The sequence below is a fragment of the Prorops nasuta genome, unplaced genomic scaffold, assembly GCF_024137725.1.
Source record: "Prorops nasuta isolate Cenicafe-Biocafe unplaced genomic scaffold, Cenicafe_Pnas_1.2 PNAS00013, whole genome shotgun sequence".
In the NCBI taxonomy this organism is placed as follows: domain Eukaryota; kingdom Metazoa; phylum Arthropoda; class Insecta; order Hymenoptera; family Bethylidae; genus Prorops; species Prorops nasuta.
The window spans coordinates 2,724,260-2,737,945 of NW_027116810.1; the positions used below are offsets into that span (position 1 = coordinate 2,724,260).

At 30.9% G+C, this 13,686-nt stretch overlaps 2 protein-coding genes across 2 annotated transcripts; one reads left to right on the forward strand and one right to left on the reverse strand.

Moving 5' to 3' along the window:
- The first annotated feature begins 2,422 nt into the window (after positions 1-2,422).
- On the forward strand, positions 2,423-4,386 carry LOC136778071 (myb/SANT-like DNA-binding domain-containing protein 3). The gene is made up of 7 exons (XM_066734682.1): positions 2,423-2,626; positions 2,689-2,902; positions 3,008-3,027; positions 3,082-3,136; positions 3,246-3,362; positions 3,690-4,000; positions 4,348-4,386. The coding sequence occupies exons 1-7, from the start codon at positions 2,423-2,425 to the stop codon at positions 4,384-4,386; spliced, it is 960 nt and encodes a 319-aa protein (XP_066590779.1).
- A 774-nt stretch (positions 4,387-5,160) lies between these two features.
- LOC136778072 (putative nuclease HARBI1) lies at positions 5,161-7,011 on the reverse strand. Its single transcript, XM_066734683.1, has 7 exons — positions 6,980-7,011; positions 6,880-6,930; positions 6,717-6,775; positions 6,319-6,656; positions 5,903-6,199; positions 5,539-5,747; positions 5,161-5,455 (listed from the first exon to the last, which is right to left on the reverse strand). The coding sequence occupies exons 1-7, from the start codon at positions 7,009-7,011 to the stop codon at positions 5,161-5,163; spliced, it is 1,281 nt and encodes a 426-aa protein (XP_066590780.1).
- Between the last annotated feature and the right edge of the window lie 6,675 nt (positions 7,012-13,686).

Here is a 13,686-nt window from a genome sequence, read left to right on the forward strand (position 1 = left end):
TCAAATAATGAACTATCGTATTATTTTAAAAGATGCAGATGAACCGAATCCATTAAAATCTATAGAATTGGAGCCTTAGGCGAATATTTGTGAGAAGGCAATGAACCGTGAGATAGAAATTGGATCATCGAATGCATTAAATAATTCAAACCAATAATTCAGTTCAAAGTTGCAGTAGGACCGATGAAAGTCAATGTGACGATATAGCAGATGTATCTATACCAAATTTAGAGATTTGTACAGATGACTCTTTTAGCAGAATTCAAGAATTTCAGAAAGTTATATTCTTTATCTAAAAATCTCAATTCATTATGATAATTAATAGTATCTATAAAGAAGACTAGAACTGATGAGCCATAAAAATCGGTAAAATAATAACTATTCAATTTTCAGAAATTTCATCTTCCTTTATAATGGATCTTAAAAATATGATCCATTTATTAAATCAGGAAGTGACGAAAAGATCCACTGCGTTAAATATTGTTAGTATTAATTCTAATTTTATTTTCTGAAGAACTGAATCTTTTTAAAAACTATTCAGTTTTGCAACATTATATTAATATTAGATTTATTTACTTTATAGTTGATGTTGATTGAATATTTCATTCAATAAATATTAATTAAAGGTTATTATTTTTTAGGTTATTGAGAAAGTCGAGTATAATTAAAAATTACATAGAGTCCAGTATTCGAATACTTCAGATGATACACTGGTATTTAACTGTTTACACAATAAATATTATTAACATTCAATGATCTATAATGCTTTCGGGCAAAGATGATCTTTAGTGAAAAGAGGCGGGAGGTTTTCCCCTAAAATTTATCTAGGCGTACAAATTTGTCAAGGTCATTCGATGTTCGCGTCTCCTAACGAAGTTATGAAGAAACAACTTGGTTGCCCTATTTCGTAATAATGGATATTTAGCTATAATAGGGCTATAAGGAGGCAGAAGTTCGTAAAAAATATCAGATAAAAGTATATATCCGATAAGCATACTAAACCAACTTGCTCAGACATTGCCTTTGTCAGTCGTAAGATACACGCCAAATTCCAGCATAAGTATAAAAAAATTTCATAGCCTTCATAATTTCTTAGGGGCACATAATCAACGATTGATGTAGATCGACGTAACAAAATTTTTCTCTATTTCGAAGTATTAAATTACGGTTACCCACATCTCTAATTGTTATAAGCTTTCTATATTTTCCAAGTAGAAATACAACCACGCTCAAAAGTATACGCATATAGTTTAGAGCTCCTATATATAAAGAGGATAAAAAATAAGCCAAATGAAATAGTCAGGAGGTTATTGAAGCTATTAGTAGGTGCCGATTAATTAAAAAATATGTGTGTGATGGCGATGGGAAAGAAAAATATGGAAGCTATACCGAAGAACATATTGACCGCAATGGAATGTGTGTGCATATATGTGAATAAATCTATAAAATAAAAATAGTCCTTAAAGATCACACTTCCTTGAAATTATACCTTGTTACGTACCTTTCAAATTTCAGGGTGGGTCAATAAAAACGCGTCTTCTTAATTGACACCAAATGAATATATTCGGGTGTTCAATCTATTATGTGGTATCCTTCGTCATCCAAAAAAATAAGGATCTATATAATAAACCCATGGCACACATTACTGAGCCTTCAGAAGGGAAAAGAATGGGAAAGGGTTATTAATAATATTTAATTGTTCATAATTTATAACCTTCTTTTATTAAAATAAAGCTTTTAACGTTTATATAAAATTGTATTAAATTATTATTAGTTATACTCATAATATAATTAAACATAATGAATATAATACAATGCGTTACTGTATTGTTAATAAGTGGCTTAAAATAAAAACCAAACAAGTAGTGTAGCAATGCGGTTCCGGTGACAGGGAGTGGGGGAAGCTGTTTTGTGGTGTGGAAAGGGGATGGGTGGGGATAAGACTCTCTTAGGGCGGTATTCATAGTCGTGTCTCAAGTCAGTTCTTAAGACCTGACTTTATTGAGGCTGCCTTATTGAAATAAGACAAACTTATTTAGACTAGTATTCATAGTCTGAAATCAAGTCAGTCTTAATGAAGAAGCATTCATTTAAGCAAGGATTGTTTGGTTTTAAATTTACTTGATGAAGCATTTGCTTAAGACAAACTTAAGTAAACGCTTATCAGTTTCGGCGATTTCCGTAGTTTTTCTGTTGGATCGTCCAATAGGAAGACGATATTTATTACGAATATTTTTATAACAGGTATCTATCTATCTTGACTGTGCATACTCAATGGAATACTGTGTATTCGTAAATATCCAAATTGGCAAAGTAGGTTTCAATTAAATAAGTATATTTATCTTTTAATATTAGAATGTGATTGAAGTTAAACATAATATTATTCTGAAACGTATAATAATTTAAATTGTTTATTTTAAGGATGTCTGAAACAATCAGAAGCAAATATAAGCACTACACTACGATAGAAAAAAAATTGTTTCTACAAATTTTAAATAATTTTAAACACATTATAGAAAACAAAAGGAATGATGGTCCTTCTCTTAAAGAAAAAGATCTTGCATGGAATTTAATATGTGAGAAATACAATGAATCAACTTTAATTAATGAAGTGGTAGAAGAAACAGTAATTTAAATATAAATATAGATTTTGTAAATGTGTTATTTATTACCTTTTAAATTTTACAGAGAAATATGACTCAGTTAAAAAAGTTGTGGAGGAATTTAAAACAAGGACAGCGAGAAGCACTGACTAAAGAAAAAGAATCCCATTTCAGAACTGGTGGGGGACCAGCAGATGAAATATTTGCGATTGTTCCAGATATAAGCAATATTGCTCCCAATTTAATGATGACTGCGCCTGTTATGTTTTCATCTAATATGACTGAAAACGAAGTTATAGGTACATGATATATTATACGTTTCTTATAACAACCATAGTAGTATTTTGTATATTTACTGTAGACTTCAAACATTTTTTCCAACAAAGAGAAGAACTAAACTTTAGAGACTGCATTGCAGTCGACTGTTAGCTAATTTTATGTAGGTTGCCCAAAAACTTTTAAAAGATTATATTAACAGGTTTCTGCACTGGAAACTACGAAGGCAGATTCCCTTCAATATCAAAAACAGGATGGTTGGGATTGGCAGTTAACATTCAAAATTTTACTTAATAATTATATTTTTCAATAACGTTTTGATCTTTTATTTGAATATAAATTAAATACTTAATAAAATAATTTCAGATAAAACAGAATCAGTATTGAGTACAATTTTATGTAACAGTGCTAATACACTTCAAATTGAAAATGTAAATGCAGATGATCAGGAACCAATATCAGGAAATGATTTTAATTTAGAAGGTAGTTATTCTTATTCATTATATACATATACATCTTTTTTCATAGAATAGATATATAAAGAGTTATATAGTAATAATAAAGAAATTTAATTTATAAAGCCTACACCACACACATGAATACAGAAAAGTTTTTACTTTTGTGACAGATATAGATTTTATTTTTTGCATCAAATCTTTATGAAACTTAATCTAATGGCGGGTCAGGAATATCTTATATAAGATTTCAATATCTGTATAGTTATAAAGACAAACAAATTTTTGTTTTTAATCTGGAGCGCCTTAAGTACGTAGCTAAAATATTTTGATATTATGTAAATTATTTTTATAGTTTCATCTTCTCCAGAGGAAACCACACTTATAAATAATACATATTGTAAAGAAAATACTGAAATACAAAAGAAGAATAAAATTTATTCTGTTTCAATGAAAAGAAAGAACAAAACTGATGAAGAAGAATTAAAAATAGCTCGAATAAAAAGAAAATTATCTGAAGAAGAAGATATAGCTACGATAAAAATAGATTATGAAAAAACTGTTGCTGAAATTAGGAAAAGACATTTGTATGAAATTCAGGAATTAGAAAAAAAATATTTGAAGGAAAAATATGCTTTGGAACTAAAATTAAAAGAAAAACAGTTGGTAAATGTAGTACAGAAAGAAAATATGTCTTTTGGCTTAAATACTTAAGAAATTTACATGGAGCATTTCAGAAAATTGAATGTACTCCTTTTCTTTAATTTAACACCGTTTAAAGAAATTACTAGAGAAATTCACGTTTTAAAATCAAATATTGCAAATTTTAAAGAGAATAAGCACAATGTCATTTTGTTGGCATAGCTACAAAGAAAAATTTAATACTTTGTCAATGCCCTAAATATCTCTGAGGCAAAATTAACCTTAGTTTTTAAAGAACAAAGTTTAAAATGCTAAGGACGCATAGATTAAAGACTTGATATCGTTACGAAGTTTCAAATGTTATATTTTAGTTACTTTATGATACAAAGGCGGAAAAATTAAAGACTTGATATCGTTGCGAAGTTTCAAATGTTATATTTTAGTTACTTTATGATACAAAGGCGGAAAAATTAAAGACTTGATATCGTTGCGAAGTTTCAAATGTTATATTTTAGTTACTTTATGATACAAAGGCGGAAACCATCAGTATTACAATTTTAATGTGACTGTTGCATATTATGTGATTTTAAACTACATTTAGTAAAGCGAAATAACTGTTGAAAAATGTTTACGCAAACTGAAATTAATGTTAGCGTCAATATTAATGTTCTTAACATTAATGTTTTGCCTCGCGTATTTAAACATGGTAATTGAGAAATTATTACTTAATAATGTTATATACGTATAATGAAAATGTTCTATTGTTTGTTTGAAAAGAATATGCACTACATTAAAGTATATGTATATGGGTATAATATATATGAACATTAAATTATAACTGTTTTATAGATTTAATGTAAAATTTATGTTTACTATTGTTATCTGACATTTTTATGAATATAAATAAAATACAGCAATTGGAAAATGACTTTGTTTTATATCATATTGAATTTATAAAATCATCTACACAATTATTATTAGTAGTTTTTAAAAAGAAATTATATATATATATATATATATGGTACTCTAAAAATTATTATTAGAATAAATAGCATGAGTAATGCAGTGAGTAAATTCCAATATTTTAGAAAACCGATTTTTATTTTCATCAAAAGCAGACCATAATATTGATTAATACACTTTTATGTCTTTGTTACAATCATCAAAACATTCTTAATTTGACTCTATCCGAACAAACGCTCAATAAGTGCACTTCGAACAATAAAGCCTTCACCTGGCTGCCAATGAGGAGGCTCAGTCTCAGGTTCATCCTCTTCAAACTCAAAATTTTCCTCATCTTCAGGTAAAATATCATTAAATATTAAACTTAAATTATGTAGTATGGCACAGGTAACTACTATTGAGGTACAAGTCTGTAATTTGGTTGTTAATCCTTTTGACAAACAGGGAAATCTTCTCTTTAAGATTCCAAAAGTTCTTTCCACAACAAGCCTCGTTCTCACCTGAATTTGGTTGTATCTGTAAATGGAAATATTACATTATGTTTTGACAGCTTAAATGCTACTATGAATAATTTATATAATTTCAAAAACGCAGAAAACCTTATTTCTTCTTCGGATACAGGATTATTTATTGGAGTCAGTACAAAAGGTAGAGATGGGTAGCCACTGTCACCTACTAACATGCCATCCAGCTGTCGTGTTTGATACCTCATGAACAGACGAGAATTTTGGAAAATTCTGCTGTCATGTTCGCTACCTGGCCATTCTGGTACTACATCTAGAATTTCTGTGTTTGGTCCAACGACAGCCTAGTAAAATTTACCCCTTTATGTTATTATATATAAGTCGTAAATCAATTGTACAAAATATATTTTATTTGAATGAATAAATTTGCAATCAATTATATAGCTATAATATTAAATAGATTTATAGTTAGCTTAAGCTCATATACTTTAATGCTCACTTGTACATTTAAAGAAAAATAATTTTTCCTATTTCTAAATGCTTCATTGATGTTTTGTAATTTTGTGCTGGTTAATCTAATATGGGTGCAATCTATTGCTCCATCAATGTTTGGAAGACCAATATGTCCTGACCCACGACCTAACTCTTTAAACAATCGTCTATTATTTTGTTTATTTTCACTCGTTACTGGCATTTTGATGTACTTATAAATATTGCTGGCTAATATTGTTGTAACTCTGTTTACAATTCTACTAACTGTTGGCTGTGATACGTGTGCCACATCCCCCATAATAAGCTAAAAAATATAATAATGTATACTATAAGGTTTCTTTACCTTCACTGTGTCTTTAATTTGCAAACAATCAATTTATAATAATTTTAAAGTTATGTTGTGAAAATATATTTCCTTTTTACCTGAAAACTAGAAGTTGCGTAATACCTAAGTGCTATCAATAATTGTAGTACTGGTGTTATTGGTAGCCCTCTATTACTTGACCTACTTAGCTTTTTTTCGCATAGTGGTAAAATGCCATGTATTACAGATTCTTTTGAAAACCTAAATCTTTTCTTAAATTCAATTTCATTCCAGCGATCAAAAGGGTCTTCAAAATTTCTAATGTATCTTTTTGGACAACGCATTGTAGAATTATCATCTTCGGTGTCACTAGAGATGGGTGAGATTTGAGACACATCTGACAGTTCTGGTATATTATCTTCGTCCATCTTTTGGAGCACTATTGTCAACAACTTCTCTAATTTAGATTGCACATCAATATTAAATATTGATCATAAAATTAAGATAGTTTTCTCACCATCAGATACTTCTTGTACCAATCCGACAAATTTTACATATAAAATAAAGAAATTTTTGCTGTATAAATAAATCAATATAATACTATAAACAAATGTAAAAAACAAATTTTATTTATATATTTTGCTTGGATGCTATTTTGTTGCCTGTAATTTTCTATTTACTTTTTTAGCTTAATATTTATCTCAACAAATTTGTATTTTTCATACAATTTTCTTTATCGAAGAGCCATTTTAACTGTAAAAATATTCTCTGCAAGTTTACTGAATCGTCTTCTCACTCATTATTATTAACATGCTTTCAAATCTGATTTATTAAAAAGATGATTAATACTATATAGGAAAGTGGTCATTTTTGTTATTGTAACTAAATTAAGAAATCAATTCAGTGAACTTGTATAGTATGTTTTTTTAGTTGAAATGACTCTTCAAAAAAGAAAATTGAGTAAAAAAACAATTTGAATGTAAATGATAAATTACAGGTAATAGATTGACATCTAAATCAAATATAAAGTTAAAATATTCTTTGTATATTGTGTGAACTATTATTTGGCATTTTAGCATTATATTAATTTGTTTATTAAGCAAGATTTTTTGATTTCATATCTAAATTTGTCCAACTAGTATAATAGGCATCTAGTGAGACAACTACAAGTTATTTCGTAACTGAATAAACTTTTCATGATCTTACTTACAAAATAATTTGATCTGTAGCTTCAGATAATAAAAACAATATTTATAAGGATCATTCTTGTATACTCAATAAAAGAAATAATAATTTAAAAAAGTAGGTTTGTCGGAAACACTTGTGCTTATCAAAAATATAAACAATACAATAAGATTTTTGCAAAGAGTACTTATATGTTTATTAATTAAATAAGGATTATAATAAATAAGTTTTAATAGTATAGCACTTGCACGTTTGTTGAAAAAATAGGTTTATTCCTCGAAATTATTATAAGCAATATCTAAAACAAAAAATCAAATGTTATCTGTACAGAATATAATTACTTACTCATTTACTTTTAATAGACATTTTTTGTACTAACGTGTACAGTACAACTTTATTATTTTTATTCACTCTAACAATGGGCTACTCTTTAATGAAACTGGCAAAGCTTGTAGTCCAAAGAAAACATCAAATTTAATTAACTAATGTTAACTATTTTCACCATTATAACGACAATATATTCAAGTTGAATGTTGACAGTTGAATAGTCCTAATAACAAAAATACCACGTTACTTGATTGGCGTCTGGCAATTTAAACGTTAATAAACTCGGTCAAAATTAAAGTTCAACAAGTTAACCTCAGAGATTATACTGACCTTACTAATAATAAAATTTGAACAGTTTGAGTCTGTTTTCCTGCTAATAAGTCAACCTCAGAGACGACTAGACGAAGTTAGGCTTATTTACATAAATAAATGTCTAATAAGGTAAGTTTAAAGGACTATGAATACAGCCTAAACAAGTCTTGCTTAAAAGTCAGGATTATTGCAAATAAGGCATGACTATGAAATGTAATAAGTCATTTTTAAATTAGACGCACTTCCAGAAGCAACAGTCTTGAGACTTTTCTCAAGCATTGACTCATTTCATGACTATGAATAGAAACGGTGACTTAAGTCAATACTTAAGCCAGGCTTAAAAATAAGTAACGACTATGAATACCGGCCTTAGTATGGTAGTGGTGGGGATGAGGAAGGAAAGGGTCTTATCGTGGGATCGAGTTTCGTTAGGGAGGGAGGGGGTATTTTTCACCCTATGTAACAATTAGAAGGTCTTATAGTGGGACCGAGTTTGGTTAGGGAGGGGTATTTTTCACCCTATGACACAGTTGGAAGGCCTTATAGTGGGATCCCGAGTTTGGTTAGGGAGGGAGTATTTTTCACCTTATGGTACCGTTGGTTAGTTATCCTACGGGGACCCTAGTTGAGGGAAGGTTTTTTCACCCTTCGAAGTCGATGGTTAGTTACCTTACGTAGCCTAACTATTTCCGACTCTGCTACACAGATAAACTAGCTTGAGTTAATTGCTAGTTCCAGTAGTCACCGCTAGGTGACTGCCTTCCTTATTCTTCTTTCGCGCTAATGGTATTTTAATATCACGTAACTACACACACGGGTGAACTAGTTCAATTTAATTGATAGTACCAGTAATTTCCGCTAGGAGGCTACCGCAATCTCCCCTTTTCTCGTTAGTTAAATTGTAGATAGCTATTGTGATAAGTTGCTGATATCGTGCAAGGAATTAACTTTCCATCGAGCATGGAATTATAATTTTGCATGGTTTTTTTTAACTAAACCTATGCAGCGGATAACAAAAAATCCTTTAAATGAAAGGATACAAATTTAATAGTCTCCTCTATTGGGGAGAATAACAATTTAACATCAATTTCAGGAATATTAACATTTTTGCTAGGACAACTTATTTAGTCCTAGCTCTTACTAAACCCAGGGCAGGTTTACCCTTTGCATGGAGGCTCTCCATTGTATTAATATTTTGATAGGGCAACTTATTAAGTCCTATCTCTCTCTAAACCTAGGTATCTTATAAAAGAGATTGCAGTTTCAAGAATTTCTCAGTTCAAAGTGCTACATCACTATGTCGATAAATAAATTTGGATCTGGTTCCAATACAGGTAAAGTGAGAAATTATTCCCACAAAATTGACAATGATACGTTAACGTTTGATAAAAAAAGGAATGCATTTAATGCCAAGAAGAAAATAAGTTCAAACTTAGAATGTGATGTTACTGATGAAACAAGTGCTGTGAATATGGCTGCTCTGTTACGTAATTCGATGACTGTACGTGATAGCTTAATGAGGGAATTGTTTGAATACAGTGAAAAGCTAACTCACTATTACCTAAAATGTAACCGCCTTGAGGAAAAAGTTACAACTCTGTTGAAAAAAAAACTGATGAAATTGATGAAAAAATTAATGATATTAGTGAAAGAATTAATCAATTGAATGATAAAGTCGATTATATTGAAAATAAATTGGATCGAAAAGTTGAGGCATTACGGAAAGATATGTATGGTAGATTGAAAATTGTTGCAAATTATATCTCTAACGAGCACCAAAAAGAGGAAATCACGACTGCCAATGAGAAGAAAAGAGAAAATGATTGGAATTATGCTCTAAAGAAACTTATATTACCGCCAGTGATTGATGAGCTAGTGTAAACATAATACGTAGTGGAATAGTCATGGGAAGTGAGGAGAAGAAACAATTGGTAGAAGAGTTGCATGTGCCTGCCAGATGGAATTTATTTATATATATACATAAATTTATACAAATATATAAAATGAATTTTTTTTACAATTAAACTTATAATTAAACATATATACATAAAATTTATATATAAATGATAGAGAAACTTATATATATTATTCAATCATCTGAAACACAGAAACTCAGTTAATATTTTACAAATTGCAAGCTTAACTCATGATACTTATATCTATTTGTTGCTGTACCCATCGTGCGAAAACGTTAACTTCTTGATACACACAATGTATCGGCTTCTTTTCACGATCGGTATACAATTTTTCATGTAATTTACATTGACTCTGATCAGGTTGAATGTGACGTATTAAATTGTCGAATTTCGGACAGCCGAAATTTTCTAAGTTAGCATTTGGGATATCCAGATAATTTAATAAATCCCGTTCTATGTGCCCGCCTTTATACGCAATGATTGGATATTCAAATTCATATGCACTATTATTAACAAATTTGTGTACATCCTCCTGGGTAAACTTCTCATATCCCGTGTTGTCATATCTAATTCCATGCACATTTTTGAAAACATAACTGACACTTTTTCTGTCTGAAATACTCAGACTTCTAAATGAATCACGGATGCGAAATGCTGCATAATATGTTTTCCCAGAAATTAAATTTTTAATTGCAATTTCCTTATAAATAAATTTCTTATTCACCACAAACCCATCAATATTAATGATATGGGTGATATATAGAAGATTAACCATTTTAAGTCGTATACTTGTAAAAGTGAAGAATAAAGTTATACTGAACTGTTTTCAACGGAGTACACGTTAAAGAAATACTGATGCCTGTCCTACGATTTCTTCGAGCTTTTAAGCACTGTTAGGGAGGTGTCAACAATTTTTTTAATCTACGGTAGGAAGATGCCTATACTACTCTTAGAAGAACGGAAACGTCATTGGCTCTAAGAAAGAATATTTTCTGCCCTATGCTACATGTAGTGGGCGGTAATTCTAAAATGCTTTAAGGGTTGACAAAACTTTTGTCCTACGGTGGGGAAGTGACTGACCTGCCACTCTTGGAAGAACGGAAACGTTATTGGTCCTCAAGAGAATATTTATGACCTATGCTACGTAAAGTGGGAGATAGTTTTGACCTATGGTGAGAATAGTAGGAGGGATGAAGAACAATTAGCTTGAAGAGAGGGAGAAATTTTCATGAAACATGCATATTTAAATAGAATTATTTTAGTATAAAAAACGTTGGCATAATGGCACCATCGTTCGTTGATTTTCAAGGATTCCGTTTGACGGATAAATCATTTATAATAAAAAAATTTGCTGTTGTACAAGAACAAAAAGTGTTCCATATTTTATTTTCACCACCCTATTCATATTCTTGGCTAAGTGAAGAGGAGCGAAAGCGGACAGAGTAAGTATATGAAAAAGAAAAAATATATATTATTTTTGTTTAATGTAATGTTTCTTTTTTAGCTGGTTCTCTCTAAATTATCACGGCTTAAATTGGGAGGATGGCTACTCACCCTACTATAAATATAAAGATAATATAAGGAAGTATATTTATGATGATGAGGATGAGGTTTTTGTGAAAGGTATTGAAAATATAAATTGGTTAAGAGATATTTGTAATTTAGAAATAACCAATGTAGATAATTTTATGTAGGGGGTTTTGATTTAGAAGATAGCTTGCATAATTCACATCTTCCAGCATGTTTGAATCATGAAGGTGTATGTGCCTTAAAAAATGTCTATTATATGAAATATATGTATGAGCAAAAATCTGGAATATATGTATAACTGAAAAACGCTTGCATCTATTTTCTAACATGTCGTTACCTGTCCTCAATGTTCTCTTACCCCCTGAAGTGTTTCAGAGATCCTTTATCTAAAGAGAGCTCAGTTTCCCACCCACTTTTCCTCAGTTCCTGATTAGTTCTCTCGAAGAAAAGAACAAAAGATGTCTCTACGAAATAGAGTTTTGAAAACGCAAGAAGAATATCGCGAGTGGGTACGCGAGTGTCGTGAATATATTCATAAACTCAGAATCTCTAATCGCAACGCACCTATAGGCACGCTGCAGAAAAATTTTGCAGAAATTGCACAAATACAGTGTCTTCTACTTAGAGCAGCTAAGGATAAGAGTTATTGTTTGAATCATGCTCTCAAGAATCCTGATTTAGGAAATCAGCATAATTATCATGAGTGGGTACGCAAGTGTCGTGATTATATTCGAAGTTTAAGAGATGCTAATAGATCTGCAGCTCCCGATACAGTACACAAAAATCTGACTGAAATAACAACTATCCAGCGTCTACTTCTGCATGTGGCAAAAAATAAGAAATCAACTGGAGTGAGAAAGCTTATTTGGAAAGATCTTGAGTCTTCATTTAAATCTCGAATATGTAGCGGAATGGTTGTAAATTATAATTATATAGAACCACGTGATTTTCTAACAGGTGCAAAAGACTTAGTACAGACCTACACAGAAAAAGTGTTTAATAACGTGAAGGCAGTTAAGATAAATTGCATCTTTAACGGACAATTTATTTGTAAAGAGATAAGTGATATTAAACATATCTCAACCCGCAATGCAGGTTTATACAAAACTGATAGTTTTAGTGAATGGTACAATACAAATATAATAGACAAAATTCTAAAAGAATTGAGTGAGTTTCAAGAGCGTGATAGTGGATGGGCGTTGGAAAAAATTCTGAATTTAATTATAAATATAAATTATTATAACCCGCTGCATATAGGTTGTGCCATCGAGCTTCCAGAATCTATTAAGAATAAACAGGCTGTGATAAACATACACAGTGATGATAATACATGTTTTGCATGGGCTGTAACGGCTGCACTCTATCCGGCAAAACCGAATACTCATCCACAATGAAAATCTTCATATCCTCATTTTACAACTGTTTTCGATGTTAGAAGTATAACGTTTCCGACTACATTAAAACAGATTCCGAAATTTGAGGAAGATAATGATGTCTCTATTAATATTTTTACTATGGTGGAAGAGACTGAGACGAATGAGAATACAATCATAGCACCTCTACAATTAACAAAATGCAAGAGGACCAGACACGCTAATCTTCTTCTTCTTCTCGAGAATCAAGGAACAGCAGCACATTTTATATGCATCAGGAACCTTTCCAGACTGCTAAATGTACAGCTTACTAGAGGAAAACGCTCTCATCTTATTTGTGATCGGTATGTTTTACTGTATATATATATATATTTGGCATTAAAGCCTAATTCCTGTCATCGTACAGGAAATGGAATTTATAATCCAACTCATCTCAATGATAGTTCACTTTCCCTATTGGAAATACTAGACTATATGAGTGCAAAAAGGGAAAAGCTCTGTACCTATCTCCTGTGTAACGAAGTTCCCCGTTACGTATACGAGATACGGAATAAAAAGTATAAAAGCTACCGAACAGTGGATATTATTTATCCCTACGTTACCGACTCGTGAGATAGGCTCACGAGTGGAATATAGCTAACGTCAAGGATAGACCCCGTTGACAGGCAGAGGCCCGGATGAAAAGACCGGCGCTCCAGTAAACGATGTCCAGGTTACCCTGAGAAGTAAGGCAGGGCCATGCCAAACAACCCAGGCAACCTGAGATAAGGAGAAGCGGCTTCGGGGAGTCCTAAAAAGAATGACCGTGATTATAAGTCCCCACGAGGAGGGGAGATAGAACATC